Source organism: Mauremys mutica, chromosome 8 (assembly GCF_020497125.1).
Source record: "Mauremys mutica isolate MM-2020 ecotype Southern chromosome 8, ASM2049712v1, whole genome shotgun sequence".
Lineage (NCBI taxonomy): Eukaryota > Metazoa > Chordata > Testudines > Geoemydidae > Mauremys > Mauremys mutica.
Genome location: NC_059079.1, coordinates 33,588,779 through 33,606,895, shown reverse-complemented (window position 1 = coordinate 33,606,895; position 18,117 = coordinate 33,588,779). Strand labels below are relative to the sequence as shown.

General features: G+C 48.9%; 1 protein-coding gene across 2 annotated transcripts; it reads left to right on the top strand.

Moving 5' to 3' along the window:
- The first annotated feature begins 274 nt into the window (after nt 1-274).
- GFI1 (growth factor independent 1 transcriptional repressor) lies at nt 275-16,753 on the top strand. Of its 2 annotated transcripts, none has more exons than XM_045027997.1 (7): nt 275-413; nt 4,170-4,409; nt 5,129-5,335; nt 10,958-11,373; nt 11,464-11,601; nt 13,469-13,634; nt 15,395-16,753. In XM_045027997.1, the coding sequence occupies exons 2-7, from the start codon at nt 4,295-4,297 to the stop codon at nt 15,571-15,573; spliced, it is 1,221 nt and encodes a 406-aa protein (XP_044883932.1). In that variant the 5' UTR covers nt 275-413; nt 4,170-4,294; the 3' UTR covers nt 15,574-16,753. The 2 variants fall into 2 exon arrangements, with proteins under 2 accessions (XP_044883932.1, XP_044883933.1); XM_045027998.1 differs by lacking the exon at nt 275-413 and adding an exon at nt 653-684.
- The last annotated feature ends 1,364 nt before the right edge of the window (nt 16,754-18,117 follow it).

Sequence of the window (18,117 nt, the reverse complement as noted above, 5' to 3'; positions counted from 1 at the left end):
TATTTATCCCAAAAGAGTTTCCACAACAAGTTAATTCTAGGCTAGGGAAGGGCTCCTTTGTACAATGCTCTGCCTTAAACCCGATCCATAATACAACCCCCGTCTAGACTGCCCCGTGGGGGTTGTTCAGCCCTCCCAGGACCGGAGGGGGGCTGAGCTGAGAGGTTTGAATTTCCCTGAAAGTTTTGTGTCAGCTCCTCCGAGCACAGTCCCCAGCCCCCGCCCCCCCCCTTTTTGAGTCAATCTGTGTTTTGAATCTGTGACCTGTTCTCGTTGCGGAAGTTGAAGAGGATCCAAGAATAGTTCAGCTCGCTGTGTGTAATTTCTAGAGCAGAACCCCGAGTGAAATGAAACGCCCTATTGCAGAATGACACTTGGATGTCACCCCGGCGAACCCTGCCAAGCTGAATACGGTAAGACCTTTTCATTTAAGGAAAAGAGAGAGAGAGAGAGAGAGAGAACCCGGTGTTGATTTGATAGGTTTTTAAACGCATTTTTGTTGCAGAAGCTCCTAACGCTCAGGAAGTGGAATTTGTGGTTTTGGGGGCTGAGCTCTGAAGGAGTTGAGAGAAAAAAAAAAGGGCAAAGTCAGACACCAGCTCTCCTTAAGGGAGGCTAAATTTAAAGTCACCTAAACTAGCAGCCTGTGTGGCACAAAGCTGTCTGCAGCCACGCTTCCAAATGGTAAGCAGCTTTCCTTGCCTTGCCTTGCGCCCCTGGCCGGCGCGGGGAAATGTCCTGTCCCCCTTGGCCCGCGGGTCTCCCTGAGAGCAAAGGACAAACCTACCAGCGCTGCTCTTTGCTCAGCCCCTGCCCCGAGCCCCGAAGGGGAGGGGAGGTTAGACACGCGTCTCCCCCGGGGCAGAGGGCAGATCCGCTAGGAAAACGGACCCCCCCCCCTCGGTTCCTCCCCAGCAGCCGTGCGAAGCGCAGGGCGTGTTGTGGGAGCGCCCGGGGCGCCGCAGGGAAACGGAATCGGCTTTGCCCGGCCCTCCTGCGAAGGGCTGAGAGTGCCCAGCTGTGCGGGTGGAGCTGCTCGCTGCCTCCCTCCCTCCCTCTGCCTATGCAGCGAGGAGAACAGTTAATAACAGCCCGGCGACTGGGAGCGGGGAGAGAACATGAAACGAAAGCACGTGGCGAATAATAACCGTACATGGCCCAAAGATAAAACGGAGCCCGACATGTAACAGGCTGCTGGAAAGCGAGGCCTGCGCCCTCGCCGCATCACTGACTGGCCCCGGGACAGGCTCGGAGCCTGACATCCAGGGGTCCGAAAAGCCCGAGCGCGCCGCCAGCATCACTGGGGAACGTGGGTCTCGCTTTGATTTCCTGGCGCAGCGGGAGAGAACAGCTCTGCTGTTGGCTAAACGCTCCCCGAGTTCCTGCCATATGTTTCACTTCCTTACGGGTGGGTCGGATAATGCCAGGTGGGTTTGGGAAACCGTGTTCCCACATTTATTGGCTGGGATTATCGGCCATCTCAGAAAATTTGGCCTTGGCTTTCAGCAGGGAGCGCAGATTTAAGCAGCGGCCAGAACTGAGATAAGGAAACCGATTTGTCTTGTTCAGAGAAAGGAGCGAGTTACTCTAACAAATTGGAATCAGGCAACGAAGTAACTTCCCTTTCCAACGGTGTGTGGAAGGAGTGCGCGGAAGGACAAGAAGGGCAGTGTGGACAGCCCTGCGCGCGCACACGTGTTGGAGCGCACGCAAGAAGCGAAGCTGGGGCGTGTTACCCATCGCACAGACGTGCCCAGGCTTTTGGAGGGAAAAAAACAGAAGTTGAGATTTTTAAAGTGTTTGAAATATTTTTGAGGCCCTCTCGGCTGCGGTGTTAGTGAATCAATAGAGGGCAGGCTCCTATGGCTCATGATAAATATGTCAACAAGTTTATCAAGCCACTTTGATTTTTATCCCCTTCCTTTCACAGTTAACAGTGCCTCCTTCTCAAGGATGAATTAAGGAACAGGTGGAACAGGGGAGAAACTCTCCCACCAGTTTCTAGCAAACAGAACGATCTGAAAATACTGTAGCGAAGAGAACAACTGCTTTTCGGGCGATCCTGTCAAGAGAATCTCTATTTTAACGTACAGGGGATTAAAAATGATCCCACTGAATAACATTTACTATATTTGTTTACGTCTTTTCGATGGCAAAAAAAATGAACGAGGCGGAATAAATATTAAAACACCTGCGTGAGCAATGAAAGGCAATCGATTGATTGCTGGTATTGTAAATTACAGAGCTGCCCGCTGAAAAAATGTATCTGCAGCAATTGATTGGTTCCCCTCTGGGCCCGGCCCTACCAGGGTAAATGAAATCAGACAGGACCTCTTTTAGCTGTTCATAATAAACTGAAGCCATTAGAGGAAAACCAAACCCAGATTAAATTCAATGCCGCGTGCGTGACAAGATCCAGCGTCTTCCTTTCTTTCCTCGTAGAAAGCGCAGGCTGGCTCCTTACCCCAGGCGTGGTGAGCCGGCGCTGGCGGAGGACAAACCCGCATTAGAGCTCAGACATGGGCTATTTCTCTTTGCAAAGTGCCGAGTACAGTTGTTGTGGCAGCCCAGCTCTGAGGCTCTATAAGTGACAGAGCTGATGCTGAATAGCACACCCGTCTGTTCGTTAACCCCCTGACTCCGGAGACCCCAAAGGAAACTTGTAAACAGATTTTTCTCCCCCAGGTGTCTTTTCGATCCAAGTGTGTGGAGAGATCTCGGGTTTTCATGTTACAGTTAAAATGTTTTTACAATTTTATGTATTTGTTAAGTTTATTCAACAGTGGATATTTGAGCTAGGACCGGGATGTACCACGATACTCCGACAGGGATAACTCTCAGATTTTGGATTTTGTTTGTAGATTTAATTATACTCCCTCCCCCCAAGCAAATTAATCCCATTTACACTGATGTCGCCGAAAACCCTTTAGCGGACAGTCTCTGGTGTCGTTCATACGTGTCCAGTTTACAATTGTTACATCGTTTCAGAAAGCGTGTTGTCTCCGAGACGGCTACGCTTTGCTGCTGATTTGTAGCTCTTTGATCTAATGCAAATATGAAGAGACCGTCCACACCGAATCGTGTCTGGCGGGGACTGTTAACTGAGTAGGCGGAGGGGTAAATGAACACTGGTGATCTCACTAAATTATCCAGAGATCAGACAGCAGGTTGAAGGCTGCTGCTCTCCTGACTTCCCAGCAGCAGCAGCAGCAGACAGCAGGCGCGTAGCTGGCATTTCTTTCCTGATGTGCTTGAATAAACTTTCCCTCTCCCAGTACTCAGTATCCAGGGCCCTCCTTGGACTGATGCCCAGCAGGACAGAGCAAGACACCGCTGTTTTCTGTTTGCAATTTACCCTCCCCCCCACAAAATCAATCTGATACAAGCTATTGCTTGAGAGTCTCTTAGAGGGAAGAGCCTGCAAATGACCCACATTGTTCCTGCGCCGCTGATGAGCTTTTAAAATGTTTACAGCCATGCAGATTATGAAAACATTAAACTATTGTAACTCAGGCATCTCGCAAAAGTTTGGTCAGAAATCAGTGTGTCGAGCTATTTGTTATTATTAGCAGTCTCGGGGCCAATGCGCGCACAGTGATATTTGTGGGGCCTTTCACTCTCTTGCGTGAGTGACGGATTGGCTCCGTTTCACCTCGGTAAATTGGCACACTCAATGATCCGCCTCGTTTGCACTGCCTGGGGAGATTGCTCCCGTGTGAGCTCTCCAGGGTGAGGATGGTGCGAAAGGCGCCTCGCGTGTTATTTCTCCCCGTCTGTTGCTCAACAAGCCGCAAGCAGCCCCTCTCCCGCCAGCCCACCCTCCTGAGGAAAGATCGGAGGGGAGGACCGCGTAACGCCCTTTGGAGTAACAACAGCGTGAACGGGCAGTGTCGCTCCTTCGCAGCGCGGCGGGTTTGATTTCCCAGCTGGCTGGAGACACCTAAGAAACGACCCCCCCCCGCGCGCCCCCAAGCCGATAGCCCCGTTTGTGGCCGATGCGTCTGGAGATGCGTTGTTTTGAAACCACCTGTCTGAATGCCACCTGGTGCTCGGAGCCGTCCTGTACGCATGCTCCTCCCCTGCCCCGTCCCCTCGCCCCTCCCCGCCCTGTCCCGATTCCCAGTCCCCCCGGAGACCCCTAACCAATGGCTTGTCAAATCTCTCTGCAGAGCACATCCAAGGCTGGGGATTTAAGGCGATTCACGGGTGGCGCTGCTGGTGATTTGGGGTGTCCGGGCCGCGGACACAGCCGCGGAGAGCGACAGGCGCCTCGAGGAGCAGGAGCAGCCTCACCATGCCGAGGTCTTTCCTGGTGAAGAGTAAGAAGGCGCACAGCTACCACCAGCCCCGCTCTCCGGACGAGGACTGCAGCCTGCGCCTGGAGAGCCTCTTGGCTCAGATCTGTGCAGGTAGGGCGGGCACCTGCGGTCAGGGGCCGCGGCACTGCAGCTCCGGGCACGGGGTGCAGCGGTACAACAGATGGAGGTGGGGGATCAGAGCCTGACCTGCGCCAAGGGGGCTGTGCCAGGTCATGGCAGGCAACCACAGAGCCCTGGGAGGGCGGGCAGGGGGCTCGGGGAGCTCGCGGGGCAAAGGCACGCGGCCCCGGTGTGTGTGTGTGTGTGTGTGTCTGTGTGTGGTGTGCAGGGACTGGTGCTTGTAGCAATGGGGCACTGGGGAGGCGGGGTGGGGAGATGCGGCCCAAGGGCCAGGGGATCCCAGCGACCAGGTCTCTGCCCCGCGCCTGCCCCTTGCCAGGTGCCCGCCCAGTACTGGGGGAGCTCGGCGCCTGGCAAGCGGCAGCCGGAGCTGCAGTCCAGGGGCTGCCCCCTGCCGCCCCGAGGACCCCGCTGCCCCGGGCTGGTGTTTGAATGGGGACCCCGGGTCCAGCCGGCCCGAGCCCAGCCCCGGCACGGGCCGAGTCTGCGGGTCTCCCGGAGAAGCAGCGGGTCGGGGCTGAGCTGGGGGAGCGGCGGGGCCAGAGGGAGGCGCTGCCCGGGTGCTGGGGCAGGGGCGCTGCTGGGCTGCCGCAGGGGGACGCTGCCCTGGCGGGGGGGCGGGGGCCCCGCGGGCCGGGCTCTCCCCACTGCCCCGGGGTAAGGGCCCTTCTCGCCTCTGTCCCCCGCAGACAGTAAGATCCCGGCGGAGACGGGTCTGTGCAGCTCCGGCCTCCGGGACCCGGAGCCCCCCCGGGGCCGCGCCTCCCCGGAATCCCACCTGAGCGAGGCCGTGGATGGCGCTTCCGACTCGGCTCCCAGCTGCGAGGGCAGCGTCTGCGACCGAGCGTCGGAGTTCGAGGACTTCTGGAGACCCCCGTCCCCGTCCGTGTCGCCAGGTAGGGCCCGGAGCCGGCACCGCCCGCGGGCTGGGGGCTCTGGCTGGGAGGGGCGCGGCTGGCAGCCCAGGGCCAGGGGCCGGCTTCCTCCCCAGCCTCTTAGCGGGGAGCCGCCGTCGGGGGCCGTCCCAGCCCAGGGAAATCGGCCGGGCTGGAGAGTGGCTGTTTCGGGGTGATGGGGGCTCCTGGCTGCAAACCGTCCTGCCGGATCCACTCCCCCTCAGCACCGACCAGCACCCGCGCAAACACAGCAGCTGTCGGTTGTGTTACCAATGTGCCTGTAGCTGTTAAGAAGAAAAAGCCTCCACTGTGTGTTACACTGAATCCCGACAACCCCTGTACATTGCGTTGGGTTAGAAATGAGCTTCCCTGTGCATCTTACTCCAGTGTTAAACATGCACCCAGAGAGGGATTTTAGTTTACGGAGTGCAGCATTCCTGTTGGCTTCACACAGAGCAGGATCTAGCCCGGATTGAGCATGGGCACGAGTGGATATAGAAGAATAATTTGACTGAAGAGCCTTGAAATATTGAAGAATGCAAATCACAGGAGTATAAAATTAGTTTTGTTGGTGTCTAAATGTTATAGGCTGCTACAGTGTCTCTGAGTTTGCTTATAAGATAGATCGGACTGCGCTAGGGGATACGTGTTATGAAAACTAATAAATGTAGATGCACGGCTATCTATACACCTATAGTAAACATAAGTGTGTGTGTGTGTGTGTGTGTTTGCATTATCTGTTAGATACTTTCCTAACTCCCATTCAAGTTATTTCTTGTTTCTTGTCTAAAAAGGGATTTTTTTCTTTTCTAAAAATGCATTCCTGAAAAACAGATGAAAATAATGACGGTCGGATTTAAACACCCCAAATCCAGGAAGCTCACACTTATAGCTACAGCTCTGTCTCTAGCTCCCTGGTTGTGTCTTTGATGTGGCCGGGGCAGTGGGAGAAGATGCAGACCTGACTTTGGCTTGAATACTATCTCATTTAAAAATACAATCGTGTCGTTTTATAACAAAAATAACAAAGCTTTTTATTGCCTCCGTTAAAAAGCTGCAGCTGAAAAAAGACAAAAGTGTGTGCGTGCATAAACTCGGTGCAGAAAGCAACAATTTCTGTCGCTGGAAAGGAAAAAAATTGTCTCAGCTTTGTAAGATCAACAAACCCCCGCAGACAAACAAAAACCTGTTCCTGATTTTCATTCCTACTTTGTCCCTGTAATGTCTCTGCATAGCCACGTCTGTATATAATAGGGGAGCAGCTCTACATTTTAAAAGCCCCCAGGGTTTGATTCAAGGCAAATAAAATGGTACACACGACAAAATGCAGGGATGAAATTTGATCTGGTTTGCTTAGTTATCTGCATTCTAATTAATAATAACAATATAATTAACAGTAAAGCCTCTCCTCTCCCCCCATACTAATGGCTTCTGGAGAGGGACCTGTAGATCGCGCCCCGGCCGCCGTGTGTACACATGCGGAGCGTTGTTGTAGCCGTTTTGGTCCCAGGTCCAGATATGAGAGGCACAAGGTGGATGAGGTAGAGTCTGGTGAGCGAGACAAGCTGTCCAGCTTACACAGCCCCGAAGCAGAGCTCTGTGGACGCTCGAAAGCTTGTCTCTTTCGCCAACCAAAGACGGTCCAGTAAAAGCTATTACCTCACCCATCTCGTGCCTGTAAACATGTGGACACAGATCGCGGGAGAGAGAGTCTTCACTAGATCTGCGCCTAGCTTTTGGTTCACGATTATTTTTCCCCTCCTAAAATTCACTTGCCTAAAGCGCTTCATTTACTGGGAGTGCGTCGAGGAAGGTGCGTTCGGAGCGAGCGTCTTAACAAAATGAGATAATCTTTTATAGCTCAAACTGATTATGCGATGGGGGCATCAGTACTGGAGGGATCTGTCCCCGTTACATTCCTAACGAACATATCCTAGGAGTGAAGTGGGGATTGCAGGTGTCCCTGGCATCCACTGATCCGACCCGACAGGCGTGTCCCCTACTAATGCTGCTGAAATCGTTACACTGAATACTCCAGCCAGCTTGGCATCAATAGAGAGGCAGGTACGAGCTGGCTGGCAAGCCTGAAAGCAGTGTCAGGACAGCAAGCTTCCTCCCACCAATTCTTTCTCCTCAGTCCTCCCCCGCCGCCCAGTCCCTCGCCAGCTTCTCTGTCCCAGAAATCTGTAAGCCAATTGAAGGTCTAATTAGGTCGCGGGGACGTATTGATACAATATTTTAATTTTTCACGGCAGGATTTATTCTTCTGTGGAAAGATCGTTGCTGTGCTTGACAAGTAAGAAAAGAGAGAAACAGCTTTTCTAAATGAAATCCATATAGGGCAGAGGCACTGAGAGTGTGTATATAGACGCAAACACTATAGAATACATATGCTATGTGCCTATAGTGGAATAGAATATGATTCATGTTCGTATTCCATGTGATCTGCAAAAAGAATATATGTATTCACATTTCATTAGTGTGTAAAATTAAATCTGAATATTGTATTTATGCCATAGTAATTTGCATAGAGTAGATTTATTTATAGTATTACTAATAATATTTATAAATACCATACATCTACCGTATTTATGCAAATTACTGCGGTATATAAATACATTATACCTATAAGCTCTCTTTATATATATGTATGTAATAACACCTGGCCATACATATTCATAATCTATAACCGATTAATTTAAAGTATATTAATATATACTATTAAATATATCATTGCTATTGTATTTGCATGATACCTTTCCCAGGGATAAGACTCTAGCTAGGAAGGCAGAGAGATGTGTGTGTATCTTTGTGTACATAGAGTGCTGCCTATTCATTTATTAGTTCAGTCATTTAGGGCTAAAGTCCCACTAGCCCTTATGGGGGATGGGCTCTTCCCCTCCCTTGCATGAACTATGCAAAGCCCGGGCAAAATTGCGGCACCTGTGCTCCTGGGGGAGCTTAAACGGGCTAGGGAGTGGGGGGGTGGAGGGAAGGCGGGATATGATTCTGCCCAGGCACTGGCTGGGGATAGGGGAGGGAGCAGATTGCACTGCTCTTGGTGCTGGGAAGCGTTCTGGGGCAGAGGAGCAGTGTCACCCCGACCCACCTCAGGGCTGTGCCTCTGTGACTCCATCCAGTCCTTAGTGAGGGTGTGCCCAGTGTGTGGGGTGCTCTGCCCTGGCACCTGCACTCGTAGGAAGGGTGTGTATCTATGTGGGTGGGACTCTACAGGACTGGTCTTCACTACCCAATGTTACCACATCCCTATTGCCTACTCCAAAGGTTCAAAATCAAAAGTCATCCCTTTTTCCCACCCCCTAAAAATAAAGAGACTGGCTTAAAAATCATGAGATTTTAAAAAATAAGGCCCTGGGGGTATTTTGATTTGCCTTCTAGTGCTGGAGCATTGAGGGGTCATGTTTTCAAGCTTTCCACCCCAACCATGAGTGTCTGAAAATTACTTTAATAACAGAAAGAAAGCTGAAATGCTGATGAAATCACATCCTTCCGGAAGCTGGGGCTTTAAGAGAACCAGCAAATACTCTGAGACTTGTGATCAAATTGCAATAGTTGACAACACTGAGACACTGGTTGTGAAGAACCGAGAGAGCTGACATGTTGCTGACCACAGCTTTGCAGTCAGTGCAGAGCAGGACAGACTGTGTTCACCATCGTGTCAGCATTTCAGACCCATTTTGTATGAGTGAGTGTGTGTGATGTGTGTGGGTACGGGTATTCCCACACAAAAATCTTCCTTATTTTGATGGGAGGTTTCTAGACTGCATATGCCACCAACATAAAGTGTACAAAGCAAGGGAATAAGAGCAAGTCATTCAGTGCTCCATCTCCACTCATCAGTTTCCTTTTCCATCTCAGCTCCCGCCTTTACAGCATTCATAGCCACATATCTTCACCCTCATCTTGGTGTGTCAAGAGGGTTTTGAGAGAGTGTGAGGCTGCCTCTGACTGGGGATGTGAGGAGCCAGGGGAGTAATTGTGGATGTAGAAGTGGGAGTTTGCAGGAAGAGGTGTTTGGCTGAAGGAAAGGTGGAGTTGTTCAGGCAGCCTGAGGTGATGAAGCCAAATGGCTTTATGTGGAGGCATCAGCATGGGAGAGTGAATTAAATACTCTCCACTGTTGCCTCTTCTTCCTAGTCCATAGTGTAGCTATGCTGTGGAGAGCCCTTGATAACAGATGCCTTAGCACAGAGACACTCGACTCCCCCTGTGCTGCTGGATGGTGTGATGAGGAGCCAAGGCAGTGGTACTCAGGGAGCCCTTTAAGGTCCAATGTGTCAGGGCTGAGACAGTTGGGTTCCATCTCTCCATGTCTCATGTCCTACCTCTGAGCTACACGCCCCACGCCTATTTCCTCCCTGTCTCCTGGCACATCTCTGATAACCCCCCTGTTTCTCAAAAGTCCCACTTGACCAGCCATGTCCTCCAAACCTGGCTCTCCCTGCTCAATCCTCATGGCCCTCTGAAGCTCATGCTCTTTCCCAGAGCCCATTTCTACATCCCTGCTGCCCATCTCCCTCACCAGGGGTATGAACAGAACTGCTGGCTCAAGTTAGAGCTGGCTGGAAAATTTTGGCAAAGCAAAAAACCCAAAGCATCTCAAACATTTTTGTTTTCATATTCTTGGCAAAAACAGAAGTAAGTGATGGATCTGAGCCCCAGCAGTCTGTTGTGGTGCAGTTCGTGTAGGTTATGACCAGGAAGGGCAATCACTCTCTTTTGTGTCTTCAATTTTACATGTGGTTTATGCGCATGGTTTTCATAATATTTGTCAGGGCTGGAGTTTGTGAAGTTCAGAGTTTTTGGGGCCCATGCTTGTTTCACTAAAGGAACCCAGAGAAATGTGAGCATTACACATCTCCATTTCAGCAAGAGACCATTTTAAAATGTTTCCTCTGCAAAAGTGAGGAATATTACAGAGATAATTCAACTGTACTCTAAAGCCTTATGGTGCCAAATCTGGAGACTAATTCCGACATTAAATTGGGAAACAGAAGGATTTCAGTTCTGCTAAAAGTGCAAAACGCAACACACCTTTAGCTGCTCCTGGCATGTCCATAATGGTATGTGTAGGAGAATATGAAAAGTGTTATATAAGAGCTAGGCTCATTATTTATTTATTTATTATGTGTGCTTTACATTACCACCTAGTCATTCAGGCCAAAAATTTCAAATGTAGCCATTAATTTTAGGTGCCCAGTCTGAGGCACATATTGGGTATGTTTTTCATGGGTGCTGAGTACCCAGAACTCCAGTCAAAGTCAAAGGGAGATGCAGGTGAGCAACATCTGTGAAAATCAAGCCAAAGGTTCCAAGCTGGCCACCCAAAAACTGAGACACCCCAAATGAGTGGCCATTTTTGAAAAGCTGGCTTTGGCAGCGTGTGCAGAGTGTAGCAATGAATGCATTAAGCCTATAGTGAACTATGCAGGGTAACAGCCCCCTCCCGCCCCTTAGAGGCAGCCCTCATGTGAGTGAGTGTGCAGCACTGATAGGTTTCTGGCTTTGGAACCTGTGTTGGGCTTCTGAGGTGCTACTTTGTGCCCAATGGGTGGTGGCTATGAACACCACTAATCGCTCCCTCCTCTTGTGTTTCCACAGCGTCTGAGCGTTCTGTCTGCCCCTCCCTGGATGAGGCGCCCCCATTCTCAGTGCCCTTCAAGCCATATGCATGGAGCACCCTGGGCAGCTCTGAGCTGAGGCATTTGGTGCAGAACTACAGGCCCTGCCCAACCCTGGAGCGTAGCTCAGCCCTGGGGCTCTTCTGTGAGCGGAGCTCGGAGTCTGCCCTCTTTGGTGCAGACTGTGGCTCAGCCCTGAGACTTTATAGTGACTTCAGCTCCCCTGGGCCGGGACTCTTCGAGCGGCCACCAGCAGCAACATCCGGCCTCTATGCAGAGGCCCAGCCTGGGCTGCAGCAGGAGAAAGGCCCAGGTGGGATCAAGGTGGAGTCAGAGCTTCTGTGCCGCCCACTGCTGATCAGCACTGGCTCCTACAAGTGCGTCAAGTGCAGCAAGGTAGGAACCGACCTCCCCCACTCCGGTCCTATCCGAGCCCCTGCCTCCTCATTCTAGCCTGCCTGACCCCTGTGTGCTCTCTCCCCTCAGGTCTTCTCCACCCCACATGGCCTGGAGGTGCATGTACGCCGCTCGCACAGCGGCACCAGACCCTTTGCCTGTGACATGTGTGGCAAGACCTTTGGCCATGCAGTCAGCCTGGAGCAGCACAAGTCTGTGCACTCCCAGGTAAGAGCAGGGCAGGCACATTGGTGGGGGCATGCAGTGCTAAGGCAGGTAGCCAGGGCCATCGGTACAGAACAAAAGAGGCAGCTGAGGCAACTGAATGGTGGTAGATGGGCACTTAGGGTGAGCGGGCCATGGTGCAGGAAGGCACTCAGGGTGAGGGAGTCAGAGAGGCATAGTGGCTTTCAGAGGAAGGAGAGTGCTGAGGCTGATGGGGGCACAGTGGCAGGTGGGCTCTTGAATGTGGAGAACATGGTGACAGGTAGGCATCCGGGATCCAGGCACTATAAACACTGAGAATGAAATTAACAAAATATAATACATACCAAACTTCCTCCACATTTCCCAGGCCCTATGTTTGTCTGTAATGAGCTATGGACACCTATGATACTTTACAAACAACCGTTCATGTCACTCTCACACAAAGTCAGGACCTTGCAGCAGGATGGTGGACTTTTTAGCAGTTAAAGAAACTCATTGTCTCCACCCTCCAGCTCTCCCCCCTCTCTCCCTCCTTTTTAGTTACTGTGTGTGTGTGTGTGTGTGTGTGTGTGTGTGTGTGTGTGTGTGTGTGTGTGTGTGTGTGTGTGTGTGTGTGTGTGTGTGTGCAGGGAACACCTGAATACCCAGTCGTGTGTAGAGAGCAGACTTCACCCATCTCAATGTGATCTGAGTCACACACAAGAAGAATGGTCGTTAATTTTGGTAGGAGGATTTGTAACTTTTTCCACCTGCTGATATTGTACCATATTTTCCCTTCACCCACTCACTTGGCCTGACAAATCTTCCCTCCCAAAGTCAGCTTCAGGAGGACAGAGTTACAGAGAGGCTTGTTTGCTGTTTTATTTGCAAGTGAATGCGTGTGCGACTGCAGGGCGTCTGAGGAAGGGAAATATCACCAGTTAAACAGTAGGAAAAAGGGCAATTCAGTGTATTCAAACCCTGAGGAGGAAGCATTTGGGGCTGAGCACAACAAGCAAATGCTGCCTGCCAACTACAGACTTAAAGCAGACGTGTCTGAAAAGCATAACATGGCCTTGGAGGAGGAGAGTGAGTGCTGGGAGAAGAGAGGAGTGTGTGGTAGGGGAAGAAGCACGGAAGGAAGAGAGGATTTTGTGATGGGGTGTCTAGAGAGGGAGCATAGTGAAAGGAGGAGAGGAGAGGAGTGCGTGATGGGGTGTCTAAGGATCTGACAGGAAGTTGAGTGGAGAGAGAGGTAGTGGTGGTTCCAGTGTATGTATTTTGATTTATAAAAATATTAACAACCAAAAAGGCTCTGATCTTAAAGCCCTAGGCACCTTTGACCTGAATGTTGATGAAAAGTAAATCTAGCAGCAAACAATAACTGCCCAACAGAATTCAACCCAGTCCAAAAGTTCCCCTCAATGCCTCACTCTCCCAGGTCTTCAGCACTGTTAAGATGTCAGGTGGGGTCCTGTACCTTGCAATGTCATTAACCTAATGCCCCACTGTGCTGTCTTGTGGCCAACAGGCTGCTCAGTGAAGTCATATGGCTTCTCCATTGGAGCCCCCTGGCATGTGCACATTTCTAGTGCAAAGTCTGGGGCACCAAAGTAGCTAGTCTCACACAGTCCCTTCGTCTGGAAGAGCCGTTCCATTAAATCACTAGGTCTGAGTGGTGCATAGAATTGGGAGGAAGGTGAATTTATCTGACTGTGAATCAGGGATGTGTTTTACCAAGTGGGGCAGTAATGCCAAGGTTAGTGCCTTCACTGGGCCTAGTGGATACTGGGGAGGAGGATGTAGTTCCTGGGATGGGGGTGTTTGTTAATGCACTGGCAGGCTAACTGTATTGCGAAGAGATCTCAGGAGTGGCATAACGGGGTGTGTGTCTTTCCTCTCTCTGCAGGAACGCAGCTTTGATTGTAAGATCTGCGGCAAGAGCTTTAAGAGATCTTCTACCCTTTCCACCCACCTGCTCATCCACTCGGACACCCGGCCCTACCCCTGTCAGTACTGTGGGAAACGGTTCCACCAGAAATCTGACATGAAGAAACACACTTTCATTCACACAGGTCAGCCCTGCTGCAGCTGGCGTTCAGCCCCTATTCATTAGAATAGATTCTGGAGAGGAGATTCTCCCCTCCCACCAATCCAGTCATCTTCAGCCAGACCAGTGCATGCAGCTACCTCTGCCGGGCCCTTGCCCCACCGGGGTAGCTCACACTGTGGAAACCCAAGCGGAGCAATGGTGCAAAGAAGGGAAATTTGAACTTGGTTTCATGAACAGCCTCTGTTTCATACCTGAAATCCTCACTGTCCAATCAGTGTTGCTTTAATAGGATCCTCCCTGTGGTTATTCAGAAGGGCTTCTCTGTAAGATGATTTGTAGAACAATATATTCATATGGCCTTGATTTAGAGCTATGGCCCTTGGAAAATGACAGGTGAATCTGAGTGCTGCATCTCCATCTGCATAGCCTGCCACTTTACAATAGCAGCAGCAGCAGCAGCCTCCTCCTCTAGATTAAACACTAAACTCAAGGGCCCAGGGTCCAACTCTCAGTCTAAATATTTACTCAGAGATTATCTATCTATTGGGCTTCCACCCGGACTTTCCAATCAAATGGTTGCAGTCTGGCATATAATGGGAGGAGAGGTGCATAGTTCTCAAGTTTCATTGTTGATCATAATGAATATGGAAATTAATACACTGCAGATAAATTACTCAAGGAAAGCATTTTTCAAAGAATGTTGTTGAAAGAGGCAGAAGGTCTTCTCAGGGATCTTTAAAAATAAAGATTCCCTTTCAAACTGCTAGCATCATAGATTTAAATCATAGAAAATGATAGTGATCTGTATATACATATATAAAATCAGTGCTGTTTGTCAAAGTATTTGACTTTCAAAAAGGTCACAGGTGGTTGTGAAAAACAAACTTAAATCTTATTATTATAAAGTTGTCTCACTTACTCCAGTGTAATTTCAGAGTAAATCCATTGGCTGACTTAGAATTTGTCTCAAGTTGAGACAAAATAAACTTTAGTGCAGGGATAGGCAACCTATGGCACGGATGCTGAAGGCGGCATGCAAGCTGATTTTCAGTGGCACTCACACTGCCTGGGTCCTGGCCATCAGTCCGGGGGGGTTCTGCATTTTAATTTAATTTTAAATGAAGCTTCTTAAACATTTTAAAAGCCTTATTTACTTTACATACAACAAGAGTTTAGTTATATATTATAGACTTATAGAAAGAGACCTTCTAAAAAACATTAAAATGTATTACTGGCAGGCAAAACCTTAAATTAGAGTGAATAAATGAAGATTCGGCACACCCCTTCTGAAAGGTTGCCGACCCCTGCTTTAGTGGCTACATTTGAAAAATTTGGTTCAGCTGAACCATTTAAATAGTAAAATGGGATGGGGGAAGAGAAGAAGAAAGACAATCATTTTTTTTTTAAATTGGACTTTGTTGGCCAAATCTTTGGCCAGATTCTAAATCAGCTGATCGATTTACTCTGGAGTTACACTGGCATATGCGAGACCAGAATCTGGTAACATACATTACTGAAATGAGACATAGGTTGAAGTCCTGTCCCCACTGAAATCAAAGGGAGTTTTGCCATTAACTTAAATGGGGTAGGATTTCACCCATAGTATTGTCCCAGGGAGAGTGACCCTGTTCTGTGGTCACTTAGAGATGACAATATTGCAGCGTGGTAATCACTTCAAAGTGTGGGGTGCATTGACTATGGCTAGTTTGTCCTGGATCTGCCTGGATGTTATGTTGATTGTCTAATATGGGGCCTGCCCTCTTTATCCCCTTCTCCTTGTAGGTGAGAAGCCCCATAAGTGCCAGGTGTGTGGGAAAGCCTTCAGCCAGAGCTCAAACCTCATCACCCATAGTCGTAAGCACACTGGCTTCAAGCCCTTTGGCTGCGATCTGTGTGGCAAAGGCTTCCAGAGGAAGGTGGATTTAAGGAGACATCGGGAGACACAACATGGTCTGAAATGAGACCCAGCTGCGATACAGAAAGCACCTACAACACTATGTGAAGAGACTCCCTTGCTTCCCTGATGGCCCTGAGTCATGCCCTTTAGCACAGACCCTGGCATTACGTTTTGGGGAAGGATCTCAGGGAGGATAGGATGGGACACAGCTTTGAAAGTTCAACCAGAAGGACTCTGAAAGTGGATCTGAAAGGCTGGGCTTTCTCTCTCACAACACTGGAAAATAAATGTTTCCATCTGAAACCTGAAGCTCCAAGTGTGGATAAGCTAGAAAATATCGGTGAGCTGGCAAGTCCTTCACCCATGAATCCCTTCATCTTTTTATTTTTGAAATTAACTTGCAGGGAAACAGAGTTTACATGATAAACACACTGAGCTGTTAGGTAATGTTATGGAAAGTGCTTGCTTTTGTTGAGTTTAACTGTTAAATAGGTTTATTGACCAGTCTCTGTCTGGAGGGCTTGTAGTGGAGGAGCTGGACTGATATCTTGTGGCTTTCAGCACCAAGGAATCAGCTTGGGCTTGGTTCTGATCTCACTTACACGGGTGTAAATCGGGACTTACACTACTGTAAAACTAATGTGAGAAGAGAGTCAGGCCCTTGTCTCCTGTCCTTCCAGCTCTCTCTGTCTGTATAGACAAGGCCTGGCTGGGTGAGTGTGTGTGTGTGTGTTAGGAGTGGGGTTGCTTGTCTGAAAAGGTTGGGATTTTGCTCTACATCAGTTGGGGAAGGAGAAGCCTATGAAGGACTCAACAGGAAAAGCCAAAGCACAGAGTAATGCCTTATAACTAGGAACTCCTGAGAACAACAGATTGCCCCTGACTGAAAAGAACAGGACCAAATAGCAGGCACAGGCTTTCTGTCCAGAATGACCACCAGCACCAGCACTCTGGGTTTGATTATAAATAACTGGGAAGTAGCTAACAAGTTACTGATAGACTTGTTTGTATATTAGGGTTTTTTATTTTTATTTTTAAATGCTGCCATGCCGAGGCTGGGCAGGAATAATTATGAACGTGTAATTGATTGAATTTGCCTTAAATGACCCTGTGTGTACCTCAGTGGAAAAATATGCTGTTTTTACTTTGTTGGCAGGATTGTAAATGTCTTTATTTAGATTTTATGGAGTGTCTTATGTTTATTGATACATATTTATTGGAATAATGTTTTAAATTAATAAAGTATTGAGGATCCTCTATAGTTATTTTCATTGAAGTACAGAAGTTCAACAGAGTTAGGAAATTTCACTTTTTATTATTATACAACATTGTATAAGAACATAAGAATGGCCATACTGTGTCAGACCAAAGGTCCATCTAGCCCAGTATCCTGTTTTCTGATGGTGGTGAATGCCAGGTGCCCAAGAAGGAATGAACAGAACAGGTAATCATCAGGTGACCCATATATATTGCGATAGGTGGGCATGGCACTTTACACATGGGACAGATTTTCAAAAATGCTTTAATAATTTAAGAACCTAAGAGACAGGGGCTTAGGAGCATACGTCTCATTGAAAGTCAATGAGACATAGGCACTAAGACCTATATCCTCAAAGGTATTTAGGCACCCAACTCCCATTGAAATCAAATGAGACTAATGTTCTTAAGTCACGTAGGCCTTGCAACCGTGAGTGCAGCAATGCCTGAGTACCTTTAAAAATCTGCACCTAAGTTACAGATTCACTTTTGAAAATTTTACCCATGAGCCCTTTCTCACAGAGCTGTCAATTGAAGGCCCTCTCCTGAAGCACATACATATGTGAGTAAATTTACACACAAGTAGGCCCATTGAACTCAATCAGTGGGTCTACTCAAATGCATCAAATTACATGTATGAGTGCTTTCATAGTTGGGGTCTTTAGTAAGCACAGAAAGACATGACATAAAGGAACAGGGTCACAGCAGGCCAGGTGGAGATGGGGAAGGGTATGCACAATAAGATTCTGTAATTGTACATTTTGGTAATAGTTCATGTAGGGAGGGATACTCAATAAGCTTGCATATATGGAGATATACCTATCTCATAGAACTGGAAAGGACCTTGAAAGGTCATCAAGTCCAGCCCCCTGGCTTCACTAGGCAGGACCAAGTACTGATTTTGCCCCAGATCCCTAAGTGGCCCTCAAGGATTGAACTCATAACTGTAGGTGTAGCAGACCAATGCTCAAACCACTGATCTATCCCTCTCCTGACAGAGAGCTAATTTTTAGAGGAATTGTGGGAAAAGTGGGCTTTGGGAAGGTATTTGAAGGAAGAGAGAAAGAGGTGATATGGCATACAGGAGCCAGGAGGCTAGTCTAGGCATAGCAGGGAGCACTGGAGGCAGCACTGGTGAGAGACAAAACTATGGAGAATGAGGTGTAGGCTGGATGTAGGTGACAAGAAAATATTTTAAATTGGCTTTAGAGGAAAACCAGTAAGCAGACGTTGAATGGAGGCTGGAATATTGCTAAGTGAATTAACAGAGGGGACTCTCCTGCTGACCTCAGATTTCAGTTCCAGCAGAAATACTCTCTGCTTTCACTCTTCAGAAGGATTCTTTTCACTC

Coding starts and splice junctions, on each gene's coding strand:
- GFI1 (XM_045027997.1), top strand. CDS start 4,295: ATGCCGAGGTCTTTCCTGGTGAAGAGTAAGAAGGCGCACAGCTACCAC. Junction 4,410..5,128: donor CTTGGCTCAGATCTGTGCAG/GTAGGGCGGGCA, acceptor TGTCCCCCGCAG/ACAGTAAGATCCCGGCGGAG. Junction 11,374..11,463: donor AGTGCGTCAAGTGCAGCAAG/GTAGGAACCGAC, acceptor CTCTCCCCTCAG/GTCTTCTCCACCCCACATGG.